Source organism: Zootoca vivipara, chromosome 15, assembly GCF_963506605.1.
Source record: "Zootoca vivipara chromosome 15, rZooViv1.1, whole genome shotgun sequence".
In the NCBI taxonomy this organism is placed as follows: Eukaryota; Metazoa; Chordata; class Lepidosauria; order Squamata; family Lacertidae; genus Zootoca; species Zootoca vivipara.
In genome coordinates, this window is record NC_083290.1 from 6832127 (window position 1) to 6851725 (window position 19599).

The 19599-nt window shown below is 47.3% G+C and overlaps 1 protein-coding gene across 1 annotated transcript in view; it reads left to right on the forward strand.

The window, feature by feature from the left end:
- Positions 1-17972, forward strand: part of AATF (apoptosis antagonizing transcription factor) — an 82436-nt gene extending 64464 nt beyond the window's left edge. Inside the window, exon 12 of the mRNA XM_035139229.2 lies at positions 8380-17972. Within this exon, the coding sequence (XP_034995120.2) occupies positions 8380-8443 (64 nt within the window). The 3' untranslated portion in view covers positions 8444-17972. The remainder of the gene's footprint in view (positions 1-8379) is intronic.
- Positions 17973-19599: the final 1627 nt, after the last annotated feature.

Here is a 19599-nt window from a genome sequence, read left to right on the forward strand (position 1 = left end):
CTGTCGTGGAATATCGTGCAAGTTTTGTGCTCGTTTCCGTGTTACTTTCCTTCCAGGAAAAATCCCGTTCACAAACAATATGGAAATGAGTGCTAAGTTTGCACCCGTTGTGTGAAAGATAGTGTGGAAATTGACAGTTTGGGAAATTAAATAGAATAAACTACCATGACGTTAAATAGAACAAACCACTATGTGATTGCAGCCTAAGAACAGGGTGGGGGTCTAAAAGTGGCTGTTGTTGGGAGAGCCCCCCGATCCTGACCTGGGGAGAAAGAGAAAATGCTACAGGCTAGCTTCTGGTTAATTTACGGCCTGGTATAATTGTTATCGCCCACATTCTCTGGTGTGGTTTCTATGTTGTGTGTGTGTGTGTGTGCCCTTTTCCTGAAGTTTTGCCTGTTAAACGAGGGTGAGATTGCCCCCTAGTGCTCACTCTCTCCTTTTTTTTATAATGCCATCTGAGATACTGAGAATGTGGGTGGCTTAAAATAAATGCAGCTGCATTTTGCCTTGTTTGATAGTTATTTTTTTAAACCACGGAATGGTTCACTTCTACAACACTTTGCCCTGTTCCCTTTGGAGATCAAACCATCGCCAGCCCTTGGTTTTGCTCTGATCGGCATATGGGCACACAAAAAGCTCCAGGCTCACCCTGCGTTTGGAGTTGCATGTCCTCAAAATCCCATAGCAGTCGGGGGGAGTACCCTGAATTCTGTGACCTGCATAAGTCATATGCAGATTTAGCAAAGTTGCTTTACCCCAGCTGCTGGGAATCGCAAGTGGGGAGAGTTGTAGCTGTTTGCACTTTGCATGCGGAACCCTTTACAAGCAGAAGGTCCCAGGTTCGATCCTCAGCATCTCCAGGGTAGGACAGGGAATATCCCCTTGTCTGAAAATCCTGGAGGGCCACTGCCACTCTCTGTGTACAATAACAAGCTAGATGCAGCAACAGTCTGACTCCATTTAAGCGAACTCCTATGTATCTATGCTGCGGACTAGCCGTCCATTTGGGAAGGGCCATTGCTTATTAGAACAACACCCTTGCATGCAGGAGGGCCCTGGTGGCACTGTGGTCTAAAAACCACTGAGCCTCTTGGGTTTGCAGATCGGAAGGTCGGCGGTTCGAATCTGCAAAACGGGGTGAGCTCCAGTTGCTCTGCCCCAGCTTCTGCCAACCTAGCAGTTCGAAAGCATGCCAGTGCAAGTAGATAAATAGGTACTGCTGCAGTGAGGAAGGTAAACAGCATTTCCATGTGCTCTGGTTTCCATCATGGTTTTAGTGATGCTGGCCACAGGACCCGGAAAGCTGTCTCTGGACAAACGCCGGCTCCCTCAGCCTGAAAGTGAGATGAGCAGTGCAACCCCATAGTCGCGTATGTCTGGACTTAACCATCCAGGGCTCCTTTGCCTTTATGCAAAAGACCCCTTGGCCTGTCCAGGTTGGGCTGCAAAAGACCCCAGGTCTGAAATCTTGGAGGGCTGTGCTGACTGGATGAGGCAACTTCCTGTACTGCTACGACTGGGGGCACCTGATTCCCTTCTACACCAAGGGAAACCCCTCCCCCCCCATTTAAGTGGGATGGGCATGCGCTGACCTAGATTCTTTTTCCTAAATCAGGGTGGTGTTTCTTTCTTATGCAAATATCCTAATTACAGCGCATAATATTTATAGTCTCCCAGACCTCACACTCAGATTTGATCTCATTCTACCGTGTTTCTCCCAAAATAAGACACGTCTTATATTTATTTTTTCTCTAAAAAAACACATTGCGGCTTATTTTCGGGGGATGTCTTATTTTTTATTGAGCATGGTACGGGGCTTTCTTGCGCCGCCCGCTGAGCCCGCTGCCGGGTCCCTGGGCTTCGTGCGGTGCGGCGCGTCGTGGCTGGGGCTGCTGCCGGCTCCTGTCGGCTCCTGCGACTTTGTGCGCCGCCTGCTGAGCCCGCTGCCGGGTCCCTGGGCTTCGTGCAGTGCGGCGTGTCGTGGCTGGGGCTGCTGCCGGCTCCTGCCGGCTACTGCCACTTCGTGCGCCGCCCGCTGAGCCCGCTGCCGGGTCCCTGGGCTTCGTGCGGTGCGGCGCGTCGTGGCTGGGGCTGCTGCCGGCTCCTGCCGGCTACTGCCACTTCGCACGCCGCCCGCTGAGCCCGCTGCCGGGTCCCTGGCCTTCGTGCGGTGCGGCGCGTCGTGGCTGGGGCTGCTGCCGGCTCCTGCGGCTTCGTGCGCCGCCCGCTGCCGGGTCCTGGGGCCCGTTCAGTCGGAGCTCGGCGCGTCTCTGTGCTGGGGCTCCCGCTGGGCTGGGGCTTGGCGCGCGCTGCTGCGTTTGCCGGCTCCCGCTGGGTCGGGTAGGTACCGGTACCCCCAACATGTCTTATTTTTGGGGGATGTCTTATATATTTTTGCCTTTAAAAGATCGTGCCATGGCTTATTTTAGAGGCACGTCTTATTTTAGGAGAAACACGGTACCTCCTCTCAGTTTCCCTTTGACTTTTTAGGGGACAGGTTTCTGTCTATGGGAGAGGTGCAGAATTCCTGCTGCAAACTGCATCTAGCTGGCGCCCTGCATTCTAAGGTAAAAGATAAAGGGACCCCTGACCATTAGGTCCAGTCGTGACCGACTCTGGGGTTGCGCGCTCATCTCGCATTATTGGCCGAGGGAGCCGGCGTATAGCTTCCAGATCATGTGGCCAGCATGACAAAGCCGCTTCTGGCAAACCAGAGCAGCACATGGAAACGCCGTTTACCTTCCCGCTGTAGCTGTACCTATTTATCTACTTGCATTTTGACGTGCTTTCGAACTGCTAGGTTGGCAGGAGCTGGGACCAGGCAATGGGAGCTCACCCCGTCACAGGGATTCGAACCGCCGACCTTCTGATCAGCAAGCCCTAGGTTCAGTGGTTTAAGCCACAGCGCCACCTGGGTCCCTTACCCTGCATTCTACCCCCCCCAAAAGAAACCCCGCTCCCTTTTCTAACGAAATACATAAATAATAAAGCTAAGGTACTCACGTGTTTTATGGCAAACGGCCCGTAATCACTCGCCCCCCTCCACACTCCATCCTTGCTCCAAAGCAAGGTTTTATGATAATATAGTAAAAATATTAAATTAGAAAATGCCTCACTAAGGGTGATAAAACCTTACTGCGGTAGAAATAGGTAATTATCCCCAGCTCAGCCTAAAATGACAGTTTAACAGAAATAAAAATGTTACTGCTCATTACTTGATTTTTGTAGGTTGCAATAAAGGGTAAGTTAAACTTTAATTCAGGGGAGACCCCTGTTTCGACCCCACACCCTCCTGCACGCTCTTACCTTGGGAGCGAGCGCTATTAATTACTCGCTAGATGGGCCACTCCTCGGCGCTCGGCTAATTTGAACGCCCTCCGTGTTTTCCGCAGAGCCTTTCGGGCAAACTGTCCAGCCAGCCCAGATTGATGCTCTTTCCCTCTCTGGCTTCTGGTCTGACTATTAATAGAAATGGCCTCTCGAGTCGCACGGAGACAAGAAACGTTAGAGGTGCAGCATTTTGCCATGTGCTTGACCTTAAGGCTGTGCGGAAAGCTGCTCTCCTATGGTTAAATCGAAAGCTAGTGGAGCAGGAAGATGCCATTGAGCTCAGGATTGCCGACACTGACAAGCAGTGGCTCTCCAAGGTTTTGGGCAGGGGAAATTCCCAGCCCTGTCTGGAGACGCCGGAAGTAGAGCATGGGGTCTTATACACACACAAAGCAGGTGCTCTACCCCTGAGCTTCAGCTCTTCTGCTAAAAATAAAACGATAAATAAAAATAAAACGATAAAAATTCCAGTCCTCATCGTCTGAGCTAATAGGAACACAGGAAGCTGGCTTAGACCGATGGAGACCATTGGCCTGCTCAACTTAGTATTGATAGGCCACGCAGTAGCCCAGGCTTCCTCAGCCTCGGCCCTCCAGATCTTTTTGGCCTACAACTCCCACGATCCCTAGCTAGCAGGACCAGTGGTCAGGGATGATGGGAATTGTAGTCTCAAAACATCTGGAGGGCTGAGGTTGAGGAAGCCTGCAGTAGCCGTTAGGAGGGTAACTCTAGATCAGTGCTTCCCAAATTTGGGTCCCCAGCTGTTTTTGGGCTACAACTCCCATCATCCCTAACTAGAATCATAGAATCATAGAGTTGGAAGAGACCACAAGGGCCATCCAGTCCAACCCCCTGCCAAGCAGGAAACACCATCAAAGCATTCTTGACATATGCCTGTCAAGCCTCTGCTTAAAGACCTTCAAAGAAGGAGACGCCACCACTCCTTGGTAGCAAATTCCACTGCCGAACAGCTCTTACTGTCAGGAAGTTCTTCCTAATGTTTAGGTGGAATCTTCTTTCTTATAGTTTGAATCCGTTGCTCCGTGTCCGCTTCTCTGGAGCAGCAGAAAACAACCTTTCTCCCTCCTCTATATGACATCCTTTTATGTTTTTGAACATGGCTATCATATCACCCCTTAACCTTCTCTTCTCCAGGCTAAACATACCCAGCTCCCTAAGCCGTTCCTCATAAGGCATTGTTTCCAGGCCTTTGACCATTTTGGTTGCCCTCTTCTGGACATGTTCCAGCTTGTCTGTATCCTTCTTGAACTGTGGTGCCCAGAACTGGACACAGTACTCCAGGTGAGGTCTGACCAGAGCAGAATACAGATCAGGCATCCCCAAACTTCGGCCCTCCAGATATTTTGGACTACAATTCCCATCTTCCCTGACCACTGGTCCTCTTAGCTAGGGATCATGGGAGTTGTAGGCCAAAACATCTGGATGGCCGCAGTTTGGGGATGCCTGATCTAGATGCTATACTCCTATTGATGCAGCCCAGAATTGCATTGGCTTTTTTAGCTGCTGCATCACACTGCTGACTCAGGTCAAGTTTGTGGTCTACCAAGACTCCTAGATCCTTTTCACATGTACTGCTCTCAAGCCAGGTGTCTCCCATCCTGTATTTGTGCCTTTCATTTTCCCCACCAACTGTAGTACTTTACATTTCTCCTTGTTAAAATTCATCTTGTTTGCTTTGGCCCAGTTGTCTAATCTGTTAAGGTCATTTTGAAGTGTGATCCTGTCCTCTGGGGAATTAGCCACCCCTCCCAATTTGGTGTCGTCTGCAAACTTGCTCAGGATGCCCTCAAGCCCATCATCCAAGTCATTGATAAAGATGTTGAATAAGACTGGGCCCAAGACAGAACCCTGTGGCACCCCACTAGTCACTACTCTCCAGGATGAGGAGGAGCCATTGATGAGCACCCTTTGGGTTCAGTCAGTAAGCCAGTTACAAATCCACTGAATGGTAGCATTGTCTAGCCCGCATTTTAACAGCTTCTTTACGGGAATATCATGGGGCACCTTGTCAAAGACCTTGTTGAAATCAAGATAGGCTACATCCACAGCGTTCCCTCCATCTACCAGGCTTGTAATTCTGTCAAAAAATGAGATCAGATTAGTCTGACATGACTTTTTTTTTCATAAACCCATGCTGACTTTTAGTGATCACAGAGTTTCTTTCTGGGTGCTCACAGACCGTTTGCTTAATGATCTGCTCTAGAATCTTTCCTGGTATTGATGTCAGGCTGACTGGGCGGTGATTGTTTGGGTCCTCTCTTTCCCCCCTTTTGAAAATAGGGACAACATTTGCCCTCCTCCAGTCTGCTGGAACTTTGCCTGTTCTCCAGGAATTTTCAAAGATTATTGCAGGACCAGTGGTCAGGGATGATGGGAATTGGAGTCTAAAAACAGCTGGAGAGACTCAAGTTTGGGAAGCACTGATCTAGATAGACACACAACTCCATAAGCATTTTAGGTACACAAGCGTTTGAGATTTGGTGTCCTGTGCCTGTGGCTGCGACTCTCCAGGAGTCCTGGAATCTGTTTTGGTTGTCTCACTTGCTGAGCAGCAGAGATTTGAAAACTTCTCAGCTGAGTGTGTTTGGTAAGTGTTATTCACTTCGTAGCATCTGATCGTGACGTTTGTTGACATCAATTTTTCTCACCCTCGTCTAACCCAGCCATGAGGATTAGCAACTTGATCATGTGTAAAGATATAGGATTTCTGAGCTTGATGGTGGTGGTGTTAATATACACAAATTCTGAATACTGTATATGCTGTACACACACAATAAATATACTAATATAGATACTTTTGGTTGATCCTTAGCTGAATCTTTCTATTGTCGCAGGTTTCAAATATATGAACTTTTATATTTATTTATGAATCATAGCCTAATTTTGTCTGTGTGTGTGTGTTTGACAAAAGCCGTCCTGTTCCTGTTATCAACACCACTGTTGATAGTGGGCCCTATTAATTTGAGTCTTTTGTTGCTGGGCTGTTTTCATTCCCCCCTTCCTTCCCCCTCCGGTTCTGTGTCAACCTCAAGGAAAAAAGAACAACATATATGAAAACTAAATTATAGCCCCACGCAGCCTGCCTGATTGAATCCTCCTTACACCACCGCGGTCTCGTACATCCTATTAAAATATTCAATCTTGTTCTCTTCCTTGAAAAGCCTTGTATGGAAAGGGCAAACTTATAGGGGGAAGGAAAACCTCATTCCCCAGAGAGATGGAATCTAGCCCTGGCGCAGTATTTACATATTTCTGTGCCGCAAGAGAGGGGCACTACACAACGTCTCCCTAGCCCTCGTGTTTATTAATAAAGATTGCCGAATGCATTTTTAATTATCTCGCAGCCTTTTCATTTGAAGCCGTGGATGATGGTCGCAGCTTGCTTCTTCCAAATTGACCTTGAAAAGTTGCTTTCTCTCCCCCCCCCTTTCTTGCCCCTCCTTTCCCTTAACCCTCGTGTCACCTCAGAACTAGACCGCTGCAGCACTCTCCTCCTGGGGCACCCCTTGAAAGCTGCTCAGCTGGTGCAGAACATTGGAGACTCCTCCAAACAGGGGTGGCCTTGCACTGGTGGCTCGGCATCTGCACATGCTCTGTGTCTCTCCCCAGGAACAGACTCATTCCCTTCCTGTGTCCCTCTTGCCTGCAGGCTCAGGTCACCTTCAGAAGACCTGCTTGGTGTTTGATCTCCCATGTTCCTCCCCCCCCCCCCCAGTGTTGCCCTCCCAGCAGTGTCACCAAAGTTACAGAACTTGGTTTCCTGGGAGGCTAATATTGCAGCTTGCTAGTTTTTAGAGAATGGGTCTGGCCCATTAGGGTGAATGGGGCTCTGACACCCCCAGCCTTGAGTGTGGCCAGCTCTCATCTCTGTGTCTCCTTACTTGCAGGGAGTCAAGGGGGTGGCCCTGGCTGGCAGCTTCCTCCTCCTCCTTAGCCCCAGTGTTGCCCTTACAGAGCTCAACAGGGGGGAGGAGGGGGGGAGACAAAACTAGAATTCTTTGCCTCCAGCTCTGCTTGTCATTGACTCTGTGGCTCCAGCGATGGTTGGGCTCCCAGCCCCACTGAGCACCAGCCACTAATGTGTAGGTCAGTGGTTCTTAGGCTTCCCCCCCGGACCACCCTTTCAGAATAAAAATTTGCTCGCACCACACAGAATGTTTAATTGATAAGAAATAACATTGGGAAATGAAAAGGAACATGGCCCATCTCTCATGGATACTTTAGCTGAGATTCCTGCATTGCAGGGGTGTGTGTGTGTCCTGGAGCAGATGTCCCTCTGGGTCCCTTCCAAATTAACAATTCCTTGATTCCTTGATTGATAACATAGCAAACAACTACAGTTGTACTTTGGATCCCAAATGCCTTGGCTCCTGAACAAATCGGCTCCCGAACGATCGAAACCTGGAAGTGACTGTTCCGGTTTCCAAACAATTTTTGGAAGCTTCCTGCAGCCAATCAGAAGCCACACTTTGGTTTCCGAACGTTTTGGAAGGTATGACTGTACTTTATAATATCACCATGGGACACCCAGGAAGGATAAAACATACCGTACCGTACCGTACCACACCACACCATACCATACTATACTATACTATACACAACATGTAAATGTTCAAATGTTTCTTTGTCCTTGGATCTTCCTGCTGCGCTTACCATCCTCTCCTCCCGCACCAGTGTGGCACACCCCATCCTTTGAGAACCACTGGCGTAGGCGGATGCAGCCACGTTTCAGAGAGCGCTTGGGGTCCATTGAGTTGTATGTTTGTGCTTATAACTGCTGGCTGCTTCCAGCGGGCAATTTTGGATCTTCCATTAGCCTATTTTGTTGCTTGGTGGTCCTGACATAAACGAAAGTGTTGTTGCTTGAAAAGTAGGGTTTTCTTGGTCGCTTGCGGTTTTCAAAGGTGCCCCCCAGTCTCTAAAAGGCTGTGGACTCATGTTCAAAGCTGGTGAATGAAATCGAATAAAACAGTTGCGCTTTTCTGTTCTCTTTCTCTCTCTCTCTCCCCCTCCTCTCCCACCCAGAACGGAACTTTATCGATCCCTCTTTGGCAAACGGCCACATCTCGAAGGAGGCGACCACACTTAGTGGTGGGTGTTGTGCTGCCACAAGCTCTGAACCTAGGAGAGGGGAACGTCCACCACATTCGGACACTATCCATCGCTCTGCGACTTCTCCTGCTCCCTTCCCTTCCTCCCCAGTCGATGGAGCCGTCGTTTCTTGAGCATAACCAGGAGCACCCACCATACTTGATGCAGTTGAGAAGCCCCCAGAGGTATCTCCACTTCCTTGGAGTTGGAATGCTCCTGGAAGCTAACCTCAAGGCTCACCCAACGCACGACGACCTCAGCAAAGATAGGTTCACATGGAGAACTGCGTTTTGGAAGCGTTGGGCAACTGCTCTGCCAAACTGTGCTTTCTCCCCAAGTAACCAGCCACTTTAAGAGCCTATGAGCAATCTGGAAGCGTGAGAATAACTTCAAAGTTTCACGGTAACCATCTCTGGGTCAAATCCGGATGAAAGCAAACCATCGTACCCTGGTTCTCTGTACGAAGGACACTTCATAGGGGACCTTTTTAGCATCATGTGTACTTGGAACTCCTTGACGGTGGTCAGAGACCCTGTGGAATGAAATCGGAATTAAAGAACTGTGTGTGTGTGTTCCTGGGGAAAAGATTAACAGAGGGTACAGCACAACCGTGTTTGTTAGTGACATGCCCTTGAGCGGAACTTGACGTCTGTAACTATCCAATCATCTCTGTTCTAAGGAGACGTGATTTTAAAGTGGGAATTAAGGAAATAGAACACCAGAATAGTTGCTTATGGTTATGCCCTAAACCACACTCTCTTCCTGCCTTTGTTTGCCAGAGCAGCTGGGGCTGATGGGAATCGTAGTCCAGAACTTCTGGAGGGCAACCAGGTTGGGAGTTAGCCAGTCCTCAACTCTCGGGAGGTCTGTTCTTAAATATGTGTGGCCCCATCATCTGAGTGGTGGCTTCCAAGGAGACCAAAAGTGGGAAGCAACCAATGGAATGCTTTTGGTGATTTGTACTCCCCTAAAGTATTTAATTATTTTTGCTGATGGGGGGTTTGTGGATTGCCTCTTCTGCCCCTCCCCCAGTTGAGAGATGCTCTTTGTTAGATTTACACCGGGACTAACCTCTACAGAGAGAAGATGATTCACTTGTTTTTATTCAGAAGGTCAAAAAAGCTGGAAATTAAATCCCTATAAAGTGGATTTATTAGCCTGCTGTGATCAATCGCCGATGGAGATTATCTTGCATAAGTATCATGTGCATATGTATGTTACCTGTATTGATTGCCGGAGGTGTTGACTCTGCAACCGCCGCCCCCCCCCCCCAAAAAAAAACCCCTGAATAAAACAGCTTTACAGAGCTGGCCACCTCATTTATTTATTCAAAATGTTTCTAGGCTGCCTTTTTTTAAAAATAAGGGTGAAATCCTCCCCCCCCCCATACAAAAGACAAAGCAACTATTTGTTTATTTTGTTTAACGAAAGGTATATATGCCTCTTGAGTGCAAGGAAACCTCTTAAGGGCATACAATAAATATTAAAGTTTATCCATAAAGACAGTAAAAAATAACAAAAATAACACTATGTCGTCCCATTCTAATGTAATGCAGTCAACACTCAGTATTTATTTGAACGATTTAAGAGTAGTGGGACAAAACAGTTTAAGAGAAAATGAAATAAATGGGGATTTGGTTGGATTTTTCTCCCTCCCATAGAATATTAGCACTCGGGGGGCATCCAATGGAGCGGAATGTTGGAAGAGTCCATACAGACCGAAGGAAGTCCTTCACGCAGCACATAGGCTGTGGAACTCCCTCCCACAAGAAGTAGTCATGGCCATGAGCTTAGAGGTCTTGGGCAATTTCACTAAGGATAAAGGCTATGGGTTTCTCCCCACAATGTTCTGCCTCCGAATGCCAGTTTCTGGAAATGGCAGGTGGGGAGAGCACTGTTAAGTTCATGTCCTGCTTCCAGGCTCCTTGTTTGACTGCTGAGAAGAGGATGCCGGGCTAGATGGGCCTGGAATCCAGCAGAGCTGCTCTGGCGCTCTTCAAAGCCAGCCTTGAAGGAACCAGTGCCGTTTTCAAGGTGGGGCTCTCAACCAGAGCTTTGGGGGTCCAATGCAACCTGAAATGTGCCGGGGCTGATCTGTTCACAATTCATTTTAGCTGCTGAATGTATTTTATTTTTAAACATTTCTCCGCCAAAATCTCAAGGCAGTATACTCCTCCTCCCCACCAAACAGTGTTGATGGCGGTTGACAGTATTACGGTATTTCTGTATTTTTTATTTGATTTCTTTTTCGTTTTTTAAGCCTAAAATGAAGACAGGTAAGGCATGACTAAAAACTTACCAGCGAACACCAATTTCAACAACAGTGGCCTGGTTGGAACCATGGTTTCTTGAAATTGTGATGTAGTGTTATGTGTGAACCCAGCCAATCTGCTTAACTAGAGTTTGTTTGCTTCCAGGAAACCATGTTCTGAAGCTGTATTGGCTTACAAACCTTGGTTGGTTTTAACTATGGTTTGGTATCGCCTGTGAAGCCGGTACTTAACCCATGGTTTTGTTTGGCCACCAGACTTCTGTTGGTTGGCCTCAAACTTTTTTTTTTTTGGTAGGCATCTGTCTTGTCTCCAAGCTTATAAAAGCACAAGTTAAGCTCACCTGGAAAACAAACCAAGCTTTGGAGAAACCAGCCGCAGTTTGTTCAACCGTCTTTGGGACAACTCATGGTTGACTCTGCAAATCACAATTTAAAACAAAGCATTGTTGAGTGTTCTGCATGAACCCAGATGAGTTATATGTCAGCTTTGGGGACAAAATGTCTTTGCCTGCCTGTGGAAAGTCACTGGATGGAGCTAGCTTGAGTGTCCCTTGGAAAGGGGCTCCAGAGCTTAGGAGAAACCACCAAGATGAAATGTTGGTCAGCAATGGCAGCCACCCAGCTTGAGAGGGGATGTAAACAGTGTGATGACAACACCTTGTGTTTATGGAGGAGTAGCTGAAATCTAATTGGATAGAGCTTATATCTACCAGCTAGTTCCAATCTCATCACCATTCTGCCCTTCCTGATCCTCGTCCACATAGCTGAAGCTTCAGGAATTCCGTTAGAGCCACAGTGAACAGAGGAGGAGGTTCTCGTTTAAAAGAGAGGGAAGGGTTTCTAGTCCTCTTGATTGTATATATAAAAAAAAGGCAGGTGGGGGAAACTTGAAAATGAAGCTGTTGGCCAGTTAAAAGACCCTTTGATTTATTATCTAGCTGCTAAACACTGAACAATTAATTATCTCCTTCATTTTGACAGACATTTGATAAGTTGCATTGCCTGCCTTGTAGCTTTGGGCAGTCCTGTGCAAAAGTGATGCTTTGACAAGATTTAGAAAGGGCAAGAGGGTAGGAAGATGTCCACTCGCCTATTTGCTGTTTTGATGGTGAGCCAGCTCTGTTGGATTCAGGGTCCCCTCCTGCTCATTCTGCTGTGTGGGGCTCTGGGTGTCTGCCCCCACCTGACCGTGCCACCGTTCTTTAAAAATAATAATTAGAACTCCCCCCCCCCCTCCGTTTCTGCTGTGTGGCCACTCTAATCCAATGAAGCTCAGTTATTTTCTGTAATTCTAGCTGTGACTTGAGCTAAAACAGGACACCCCCTTCTTTCTTTCTTTTTTACAGGCATAAGGACTAGAAACTTTGCTAGTTTTTGTTTTTTAATGTGAAGAAAGGTGGTATTTTGCTCCTCCGGAGATACCCTCAGCCCCAGATGGTAACCCTAAATTTAAAATAAAAATAAAAATAGTGTGCGCTTGTTGCAAAAAGCTACTTTCAGGAAATGAAATGACAGTGTGAATTCTATCTTAACGCGGGCTCTCCAAGTGGCGGAACGAGGACAGTTATCCCCATCAGAAAATCGAAGATTTTTTCCCACCCCGCCCCCTCCAGGGTGCAGAAAGTATCTGTGTCAAGGTGAGTATTGACTTTTGTCTTAGAAAATGTATGTAGCATGGATGAATAAATCTTTATGTGCATTTGCAGCAAAGCCAGAGCTGTAGATCTTAGAGAAGGACATTGATTTTTGCCCGCTTCTCCACCCCCCTCTCCACTGCCTCCCATTTTCTCCAGCTTTCCAAAGAGTCAAAATTTGCCTGGCATAAACTTCTTTAAAAACAACCACCACCACCACCACCATTCTGTGGACCTCTTCAGAGTTTGTCATATTTCTATTCTTGGATTTAGTTGCCCTCCGCCCCTGGGGAAAGTTTTTGAGAGTCATGGTCTATCCTTTTGCTAAAACTATAAGTGGTAAAGCTACCGTAAGAACTGGGGTGTGAAATTAGGTTGCAGCCAGCTGTTTGGGGGTTGGACGCGGGTTTTTAGATGTGTACTATTGGACACGGAGCGGAGAAAAGCACATGATGCAAACAGGGTGTCAAGTAATGGCAGGAAAGCACCAAAGCACAATTGTTGAGCACTTTCTACGCAGAAGGTCCCAGGTTCCATCTCCAGATAAGACTGGGAATTGTCCCCATCCGAAATCCGGAAGAGCTGCTGCCAGTCAGTGCAGACAGCGCCTGAGAAAGGTAGACCAGCGGTCTGAATAAGTATATGGGTAGTCTTAAATGTTTTACTGTGCTTAATGTTTTTAATTTGTTGGAAGCTGCCCAGAGTGGCTGGGGCAACCCAACCAGATGGGGTGGCATATCAACAACAACATGTCTCCCTGGGTTTTAGGGAAACAACAGTTCCTAGAACCCAGGGAGACATGTCAATGTTCATTTCCCAAAGTTCCAGTAGCTGGGGCCGATGAATGGTTTTATTTAACGAATTTAATTTGAGACACAATTCCTCCTTAACTCTCCCTATTGTTTACAAAACACCCGGTTTTGAAGGCCGCCTCTTTTAATACTGTCTTCCGGCCTCACATCTTCTCTTTTGCCACGTCAGGCAGACCTCAGGAGTAGGACCATATTTTCAAGTGAAGGCTTTTGGAATTGCTTCCCTGTGCCATCTTGCAAACAATGAAGGGCAGCATGTAAATTGAATAAACAAACAAACAAACAAACAAACAAAATAACCCCCAAGCCTGTTGATTGCAGTGTGGACTGTATCACACCTATATTCCTCTCTTTTCTCTTGTTATAACTAAACTCAGGGCTGGGAAGTCCGTGGCCTATAAGATGTTACCAGGCTACAACTCCAGTCATCCTTGACCTCCAACTGGGACTGTTGGAAGCCCAGCCCAACGGCATCTCTGACATAACAGGTATGTTTAGCCTGAAAAAGAAGAGACTGAGAGCAGATGTGATAGCTGTCTTCAAATATATGGCAGATGGAGCAAGCTTTTTCCCTCGAACTCCACAGAGTAGGACTCAAACCAGTGGCTTCAAGTTACAAGAAAGGAGATTCCGGCTAAACATCAGGAATAACTTTCTGACTGTAAGAGCTGTTCAACAGTGGAACAGTCTCCCTTGGGAGGTGGTGGTCTCTCCTTCCTTGCAGGTTTTCAAGCAGCGGGTCGATGACCATCTGTCACGGATGCTTTAGTTGAGTTTCCTGCATTGCAGGGGGTTGGACTAGATGACCCTCTGGGTCCCTTCCAATTCGTACAATTCTATGATTCTACGATGGGGTGGAGAACTGTAGCTCCATCCTACAGCATCTGCTTTGCGTGCAGAAGGTCCCAGATTCAGTCGACAGCGCCACCAGGTTAGGGCTAGGAGAGACTCCAGTCTCAAACGTTGGGAGAGCTGTTGCCAGTCAGTGTTGACAGTACTGAGCTAGATGGGCCAGTGGGTTTGACTCAGTTTCAGGCAGTCTCCTATGAGCCTGTGTTTGCTAATTGGTTAAGCAACGGGTCTTCTGCTGAATCCCTCTCAAGGTTACATCACTGCTTATAGATTGGCAGAGGGGGTGTGTGTGTCAAGGGACGTGTTAGTTGCATCTTGCATTGTGAACCCACCATGGAGCCAGGGGTCAGACTAGATGACCACTGGGATCCCTCCTTCCTCTAGATTAAATTAAGGTTACCAGATTTTTTTCAATGAACCTGGGGACACTTTTCAACTTCAATGGATTTTGTATGGGGGCTGATTTGTAAATCTGGGGACTGTCCCTGGGAAAGGGGCACCTGGTCTTTGAAATGGATATTAACATGCAAATACTCAGTACTGGTTTAGAATTACTCAATGTCTGTGTGTGTGTGTATCTATATACTTGGGTTTTTCCTGTGTTTTGGCAGGGTTGTGTGTTTGTGTTTTTAGCAGTATCACACACAGACACACAATCTATATAATCACTGGTTATACACAGTGGATAATGAAGTAAAGCTGTCAACCAATTAAAGAATTTTAGCTGATTAATAGCCCTCCTTTTTAACCAGTGCATTGATTTTAATGAATCAATTTAAATTTAAAGACATTTGCATATTATCACCATCTTTGCTCAGGTGCCTTTTGGAGATATTGAAGGACAGATGAGATAACAACCTGTTTAATAAGCAAGGCCACCACTCTGCGTTAAAACTGGAGGGCAAGGTAATAGAGGAGGTGCTTTTGCACCCAGAAGGGTTTAGGGTCAGTCCCCACCCCACCCCTCCTACCCCACCCGTGGAAAAGGGTGCCGTTTGAGGTGCAGAGAGAGGGTGGTAACCCATAGGCAGGGCCTGCTTGGTGGTGACACCCCAACTGTGGAATGCCACTTCCCAGGAAGACCTGCCTGGCCCCGGCCTTGATATGGTGTCATGTGAGCACTCTTGTATGTTTGTTTCCTTAGCCTTAACCAAACAGCCGCCTCACGGTCTCAGATCTCCAGTCTGCCATATATGGCTGTTTTTTGATCCTTTGGAAATGGTTGCAGTGATTTACCTTTTGTTTTTGTTTTTAAGAATAATCTGTGTTTTAAAGTCGTTGCTTTCATTTTGTTCCTCTGTCCCCTCTCTTAGCTTTTTCTCTTAGGGAAAACTATGGGCCATATCTATTTATTTTCATAGAATCCACAGGCCGCTTGATTGTAAAAAAGAAAAAAGAAAGCTTCAAAGTGGTTTACAAAAGAACAAAACAATAAAGGCTTATGGCAAGCCCTGCTATCATCAGGCATCTCTGAAGCACAAAGGTTTTTGTTTTTCCCCTGTTCAGCTGTGAGCCATTGAATGATAAAAGGTGTTGAGATGAGAGTGGGGCCTCTCCGCATGTGTGAAACTTATCAGATGAGATGATAGATAGATAGATAGATAGATAGATAGATAGATAGATAGATAGTGTATACCGCCCTAGGCCCATAGATCTCAGGGCGATTCACAGCACACACCAAAACCACAAAATAGCTTAGAAGTGGGGAACTTCAAAAATGTGGGGTTTGGGGGCAGGGGGAGGATTCCTAGCTTTTAACAGAATAAGGAAATGCCCATAGCTCAGTGATTCAGAGTTCGATCTCCGACATCTTTCCGAAAACCCTGGAGAGCTGCTGCCAGTCAGTGAGGACAGTATTGAGCTACATGTATTGAGCCCCACGTTGGGCAGAAGTTTCCTGCATTGCAGGGGGTTGAACCGGATAACCCTCGCGGTACCTTTGAGCTCTACAGTACTATGATTCTATTATTCTCATTAGCATTGCCCATCAATGGACGAAGGGCACAATGGCAGCATGGAAAGGAAGGCACCTTTGAAGCTCCCGATTCCATCCAACTGATGGATCCTGAGCCATGTAGGATCTAGCCTTGTGGACATGCCCTTCCCCCCCCTCCCCTTGACAGCGCTTGAAGTCCATCTTTGCAGATTTAAGGTTGAAATGGAAGCTGGTGGAACCAGTCCTACTATAGAACAGGTCCTCCCAATGCAGGCCAAGGGATTTTCAGTCCAGATTTCCTCTGGCACTCAACTCATTAGGCACCTGTAGACAAGCAACGGAAGTTGGAGAAGGGAAACCCTTTCTCTCTCTCTCATTTTTCTGGTGAATTAACATTCTTCCATGTTTGTTTCCTAGACTTTGGGCAAGCAGCCACTTGCCAGCCTCAGTCCCCCAGCCTGCAGCATGGGCGTTCTGGGGAGGATTACAGAAAGAATCTTGGTTTTGTGCTTGGAGCCCTCTCTCCCAAGTAAAGGTATTATTTATAAATCCTTGCTATTATTATTAGAATAGGGAATTTGCTAGTTTGGCACCTGTTCTTGGCATAGGGTTTTCCGTGCTGTGGTTCGATGAGAGGTGTGTGTGTGTGTGTGTGTGTGTGTGTGTGCGAGTGAGTGTGTGTGTGAGAGAGATGCCTGCTTCTCTGTTTGACACAAGTGTCTTAAAGTTACCTCCTGATGCTTCTGAGTTTCTTTGCAGGCATATTAAAAGGCGAGCATGGAAGCTCTTAAAATGCTTGTTTCATATTGTTCGCAGAGATAAGCAGAAGGTAGGGTAGTGGGGAGAAGAGAAATTCAAAGCCTTGCCAAGGGTACCCTTGAATCTTTACTTATCAGCGTCCTGGCAGGCTTTCAATCTTTCCCCCCTTACCTGGGGGGTGCGATACCCTGGGAACGCAGGCAAGGAGGCTTCAGCTGGGACTCGACCTGGTTTCATCCACTGAGGTTGTTTCTCTTATCCTCTCCACCAGTAGGGGGGGTGGGAATGGTCTGTTTCCAGGACAGGCAGCAGAGATCCGAGCTTGTTCATGTAACTCCCAGCCCTGGATCCAAACCAAGCCCTGGATCCTCTCCAAAGTGTGTGGTTTGGCAGCTGCAGAAGTTAACCAGCTCTACTTCCAGTGGCAGGTCTTGCTGTCTGACTGTGGCTAATTTCCAGCGCTGTGGTCCAAACCACTGAGCCTCTTGGGCTTGCCAATCAGAAGGTTGGCGTTTCGAATCCCCGCGATGGAGTGAGCTCCCGTTGCTCTGTCCCAGCTCCTGCCAAACTAGCAGTTTGAAAGCACGCCAGTGCAAGTAGATAGATAAGTACCACTGCGGCGGGAAGGTAAACAATGTTTCCATGGTGTTCCGTTGTGCCAGGAAGGATTTGGTCACGCTGGCCACATGACCTGGAAAACTGTGGACAAACGCTGGCTCCCTCAGCCTGGAAGCGAGATGAGTGCCACAACCCATAGTCGCCTTTGACTGGACTTAACCGTCCAGGGGTCCTTCACCTTTTTTCTCTCTCCTTAATTTCTCTCCATCTTGTGTGCAGGAGAGAGAGAAAAATAAGACGCAGTCCTATGTGGGCACAAGGCTTGTGTGTACTTAATAAATGCTTCACAGTTTCAAAAAGGGGCTTTCTTTTTAAATGTCATCTTAAGCAAAGGGTGTTGTTTTTAACATGAAACAGACGAATTTGCCCCTCCTTTCCAGCAGCGTATGCTTGCTATTAAAATGGCGGAGAATCTGGTGTCCTATGCGTGCTGATACTGGGGACGCGGGTGGCGCTGTGGGTTAAACCACTGAGCCTAGGGCTTGCTGATCAGAAGGTCGGCGGTTCGAATCCCTGTGACGGGGTGAGCTCCCGTTGCTCAGTCCCAGCTCCTGTCAACCTAGCAGTTCTAAAGCACGTCAAAGTGCAAGTAGTTAAATAGCTACAGCGGGAAGGTAAATGGCGTCCGTGCACTGCTCTGGTTCGCCAGTAGCGGCTTTGTCCTGGAAGCTGTACGCCGGCTCCCTCGGCCAATAACGCAAGATGAGCGCCGCAACCCCAGAGTCTGTCACAACTGGACCTAATGGTCAGGGGTCCCTTTACCTTTTATGCGTGCTGATGGGGTCTCTCCAGCTCCCCATCAGGCTTGGCCAATTGGCCATTGGCCCTGCTTGCTGGGGCTGAGGGTAGCTGGGGGTCCAATTCCACCCAGCTCCCATAGAGCCCACACTGAGTGACAGCGGCTGTCCAGGATTTCAAAGGGGGGGGGGGAATTCCCAGCCCTAGCTGGAGATGCCAGGGATTGAACTTGGGACCGTTTGTGGGCAAGGAAGATTCTCTGCCACTGAGCTGCTGCCCTTCCCAAAGAATGATTCATCACTCCGAGAGAATCTGTCCACTTTGTCTGCCTGTAGGAGAATCGCTCTCCAAGTCCCAGTGACTGAAACTCCCAAGGACACGCTCTTTTTTCTTTCTTTTTTGGTGCCAGAGGTCTTGGCTGAATGCAGGAGCGGAAGGCTAAACTGCATTTACGAGAAAAGGGCAACCACAGAACAGGCTTTCCTGCAAATGTTTCTCCTTAATACCATCAATTAACAGCTATCCCGAATCTCCCAACAGAATCTAAATTCTTTAGCCATATGTGATACCTCTGTTAATTAGCTTTTTTAAAATAAAAATAAAAAATAGAACAACAGAAGATAACCTGCCACTGATTTTTTTTTAAAAAAAACAGAAGGTGAGTGTAGCAGAAATGATACACCCTCCCTGTCCCTCCCCCCTCCCGAAAATAAAACCACACAGAATTTCAACTTTCAGACAAACAACTTCATTTACAAGTGTGGCTCTAATTAGCTGCTGAATTAGTAAAGCGGAGTTCCCCCCCCCCCTCCCCCAGATCAGCAAAAGCCCGGGGGGAAGCGGCGGAATAGCGAGAATCGCATTTCCAATTATTTTGTTGAATTGCTAATTTAGTTATTGTGGCTGCCGTAATTGTGAAGGGTATTGGGTGTGCAATTCAATTTGTTTTAAATATTTGTGGGAAGGCTGTTCGGTAATGGAGCTGACCTGTTTTGCGGCCTAAATTGAGAGAAGGGACTCAAACAAGGAGGTTTGTGGGGGCAGGCGGTCGGGGGGGGGGGGAGAAATATGGGAGGAGAAGGAAGGGGGGGAAATGTGGCTACAAAGCCGTCTTTTTTTTGTTTCAGTTTTTATTTTGATCTTTTCTCTCTTCATCCCTCTTAAGACCGTTGAAGCAACAAAAGGTTTAAATTAAAAGATGATAGCACTTTGATCTGCCGGCTTTTGAAAGCTTTAGCCGCTTTGGAGGTAACCCTTCCGGGCATTTTTAATATGTAGATTATTATTTTTTTTAGGCTAAAGTGTTTAAATATGCATTTCCAGGGTTCAGTAGGGGCACTCTCTCTCTCTCCACCCTTTTATTAAGTTTGTTAAATCGATTAATGTATTTAAGCACACACGATACACACAGATGCATATATCTCTATATCGGTTATGTACATACGTATTCTTCCTCCCCAAATCTTATATTGGTTCTGTGAGAGCAAACACACAGAATTGAATCTGTTGTGCTAATTTGATACGATTTAACAC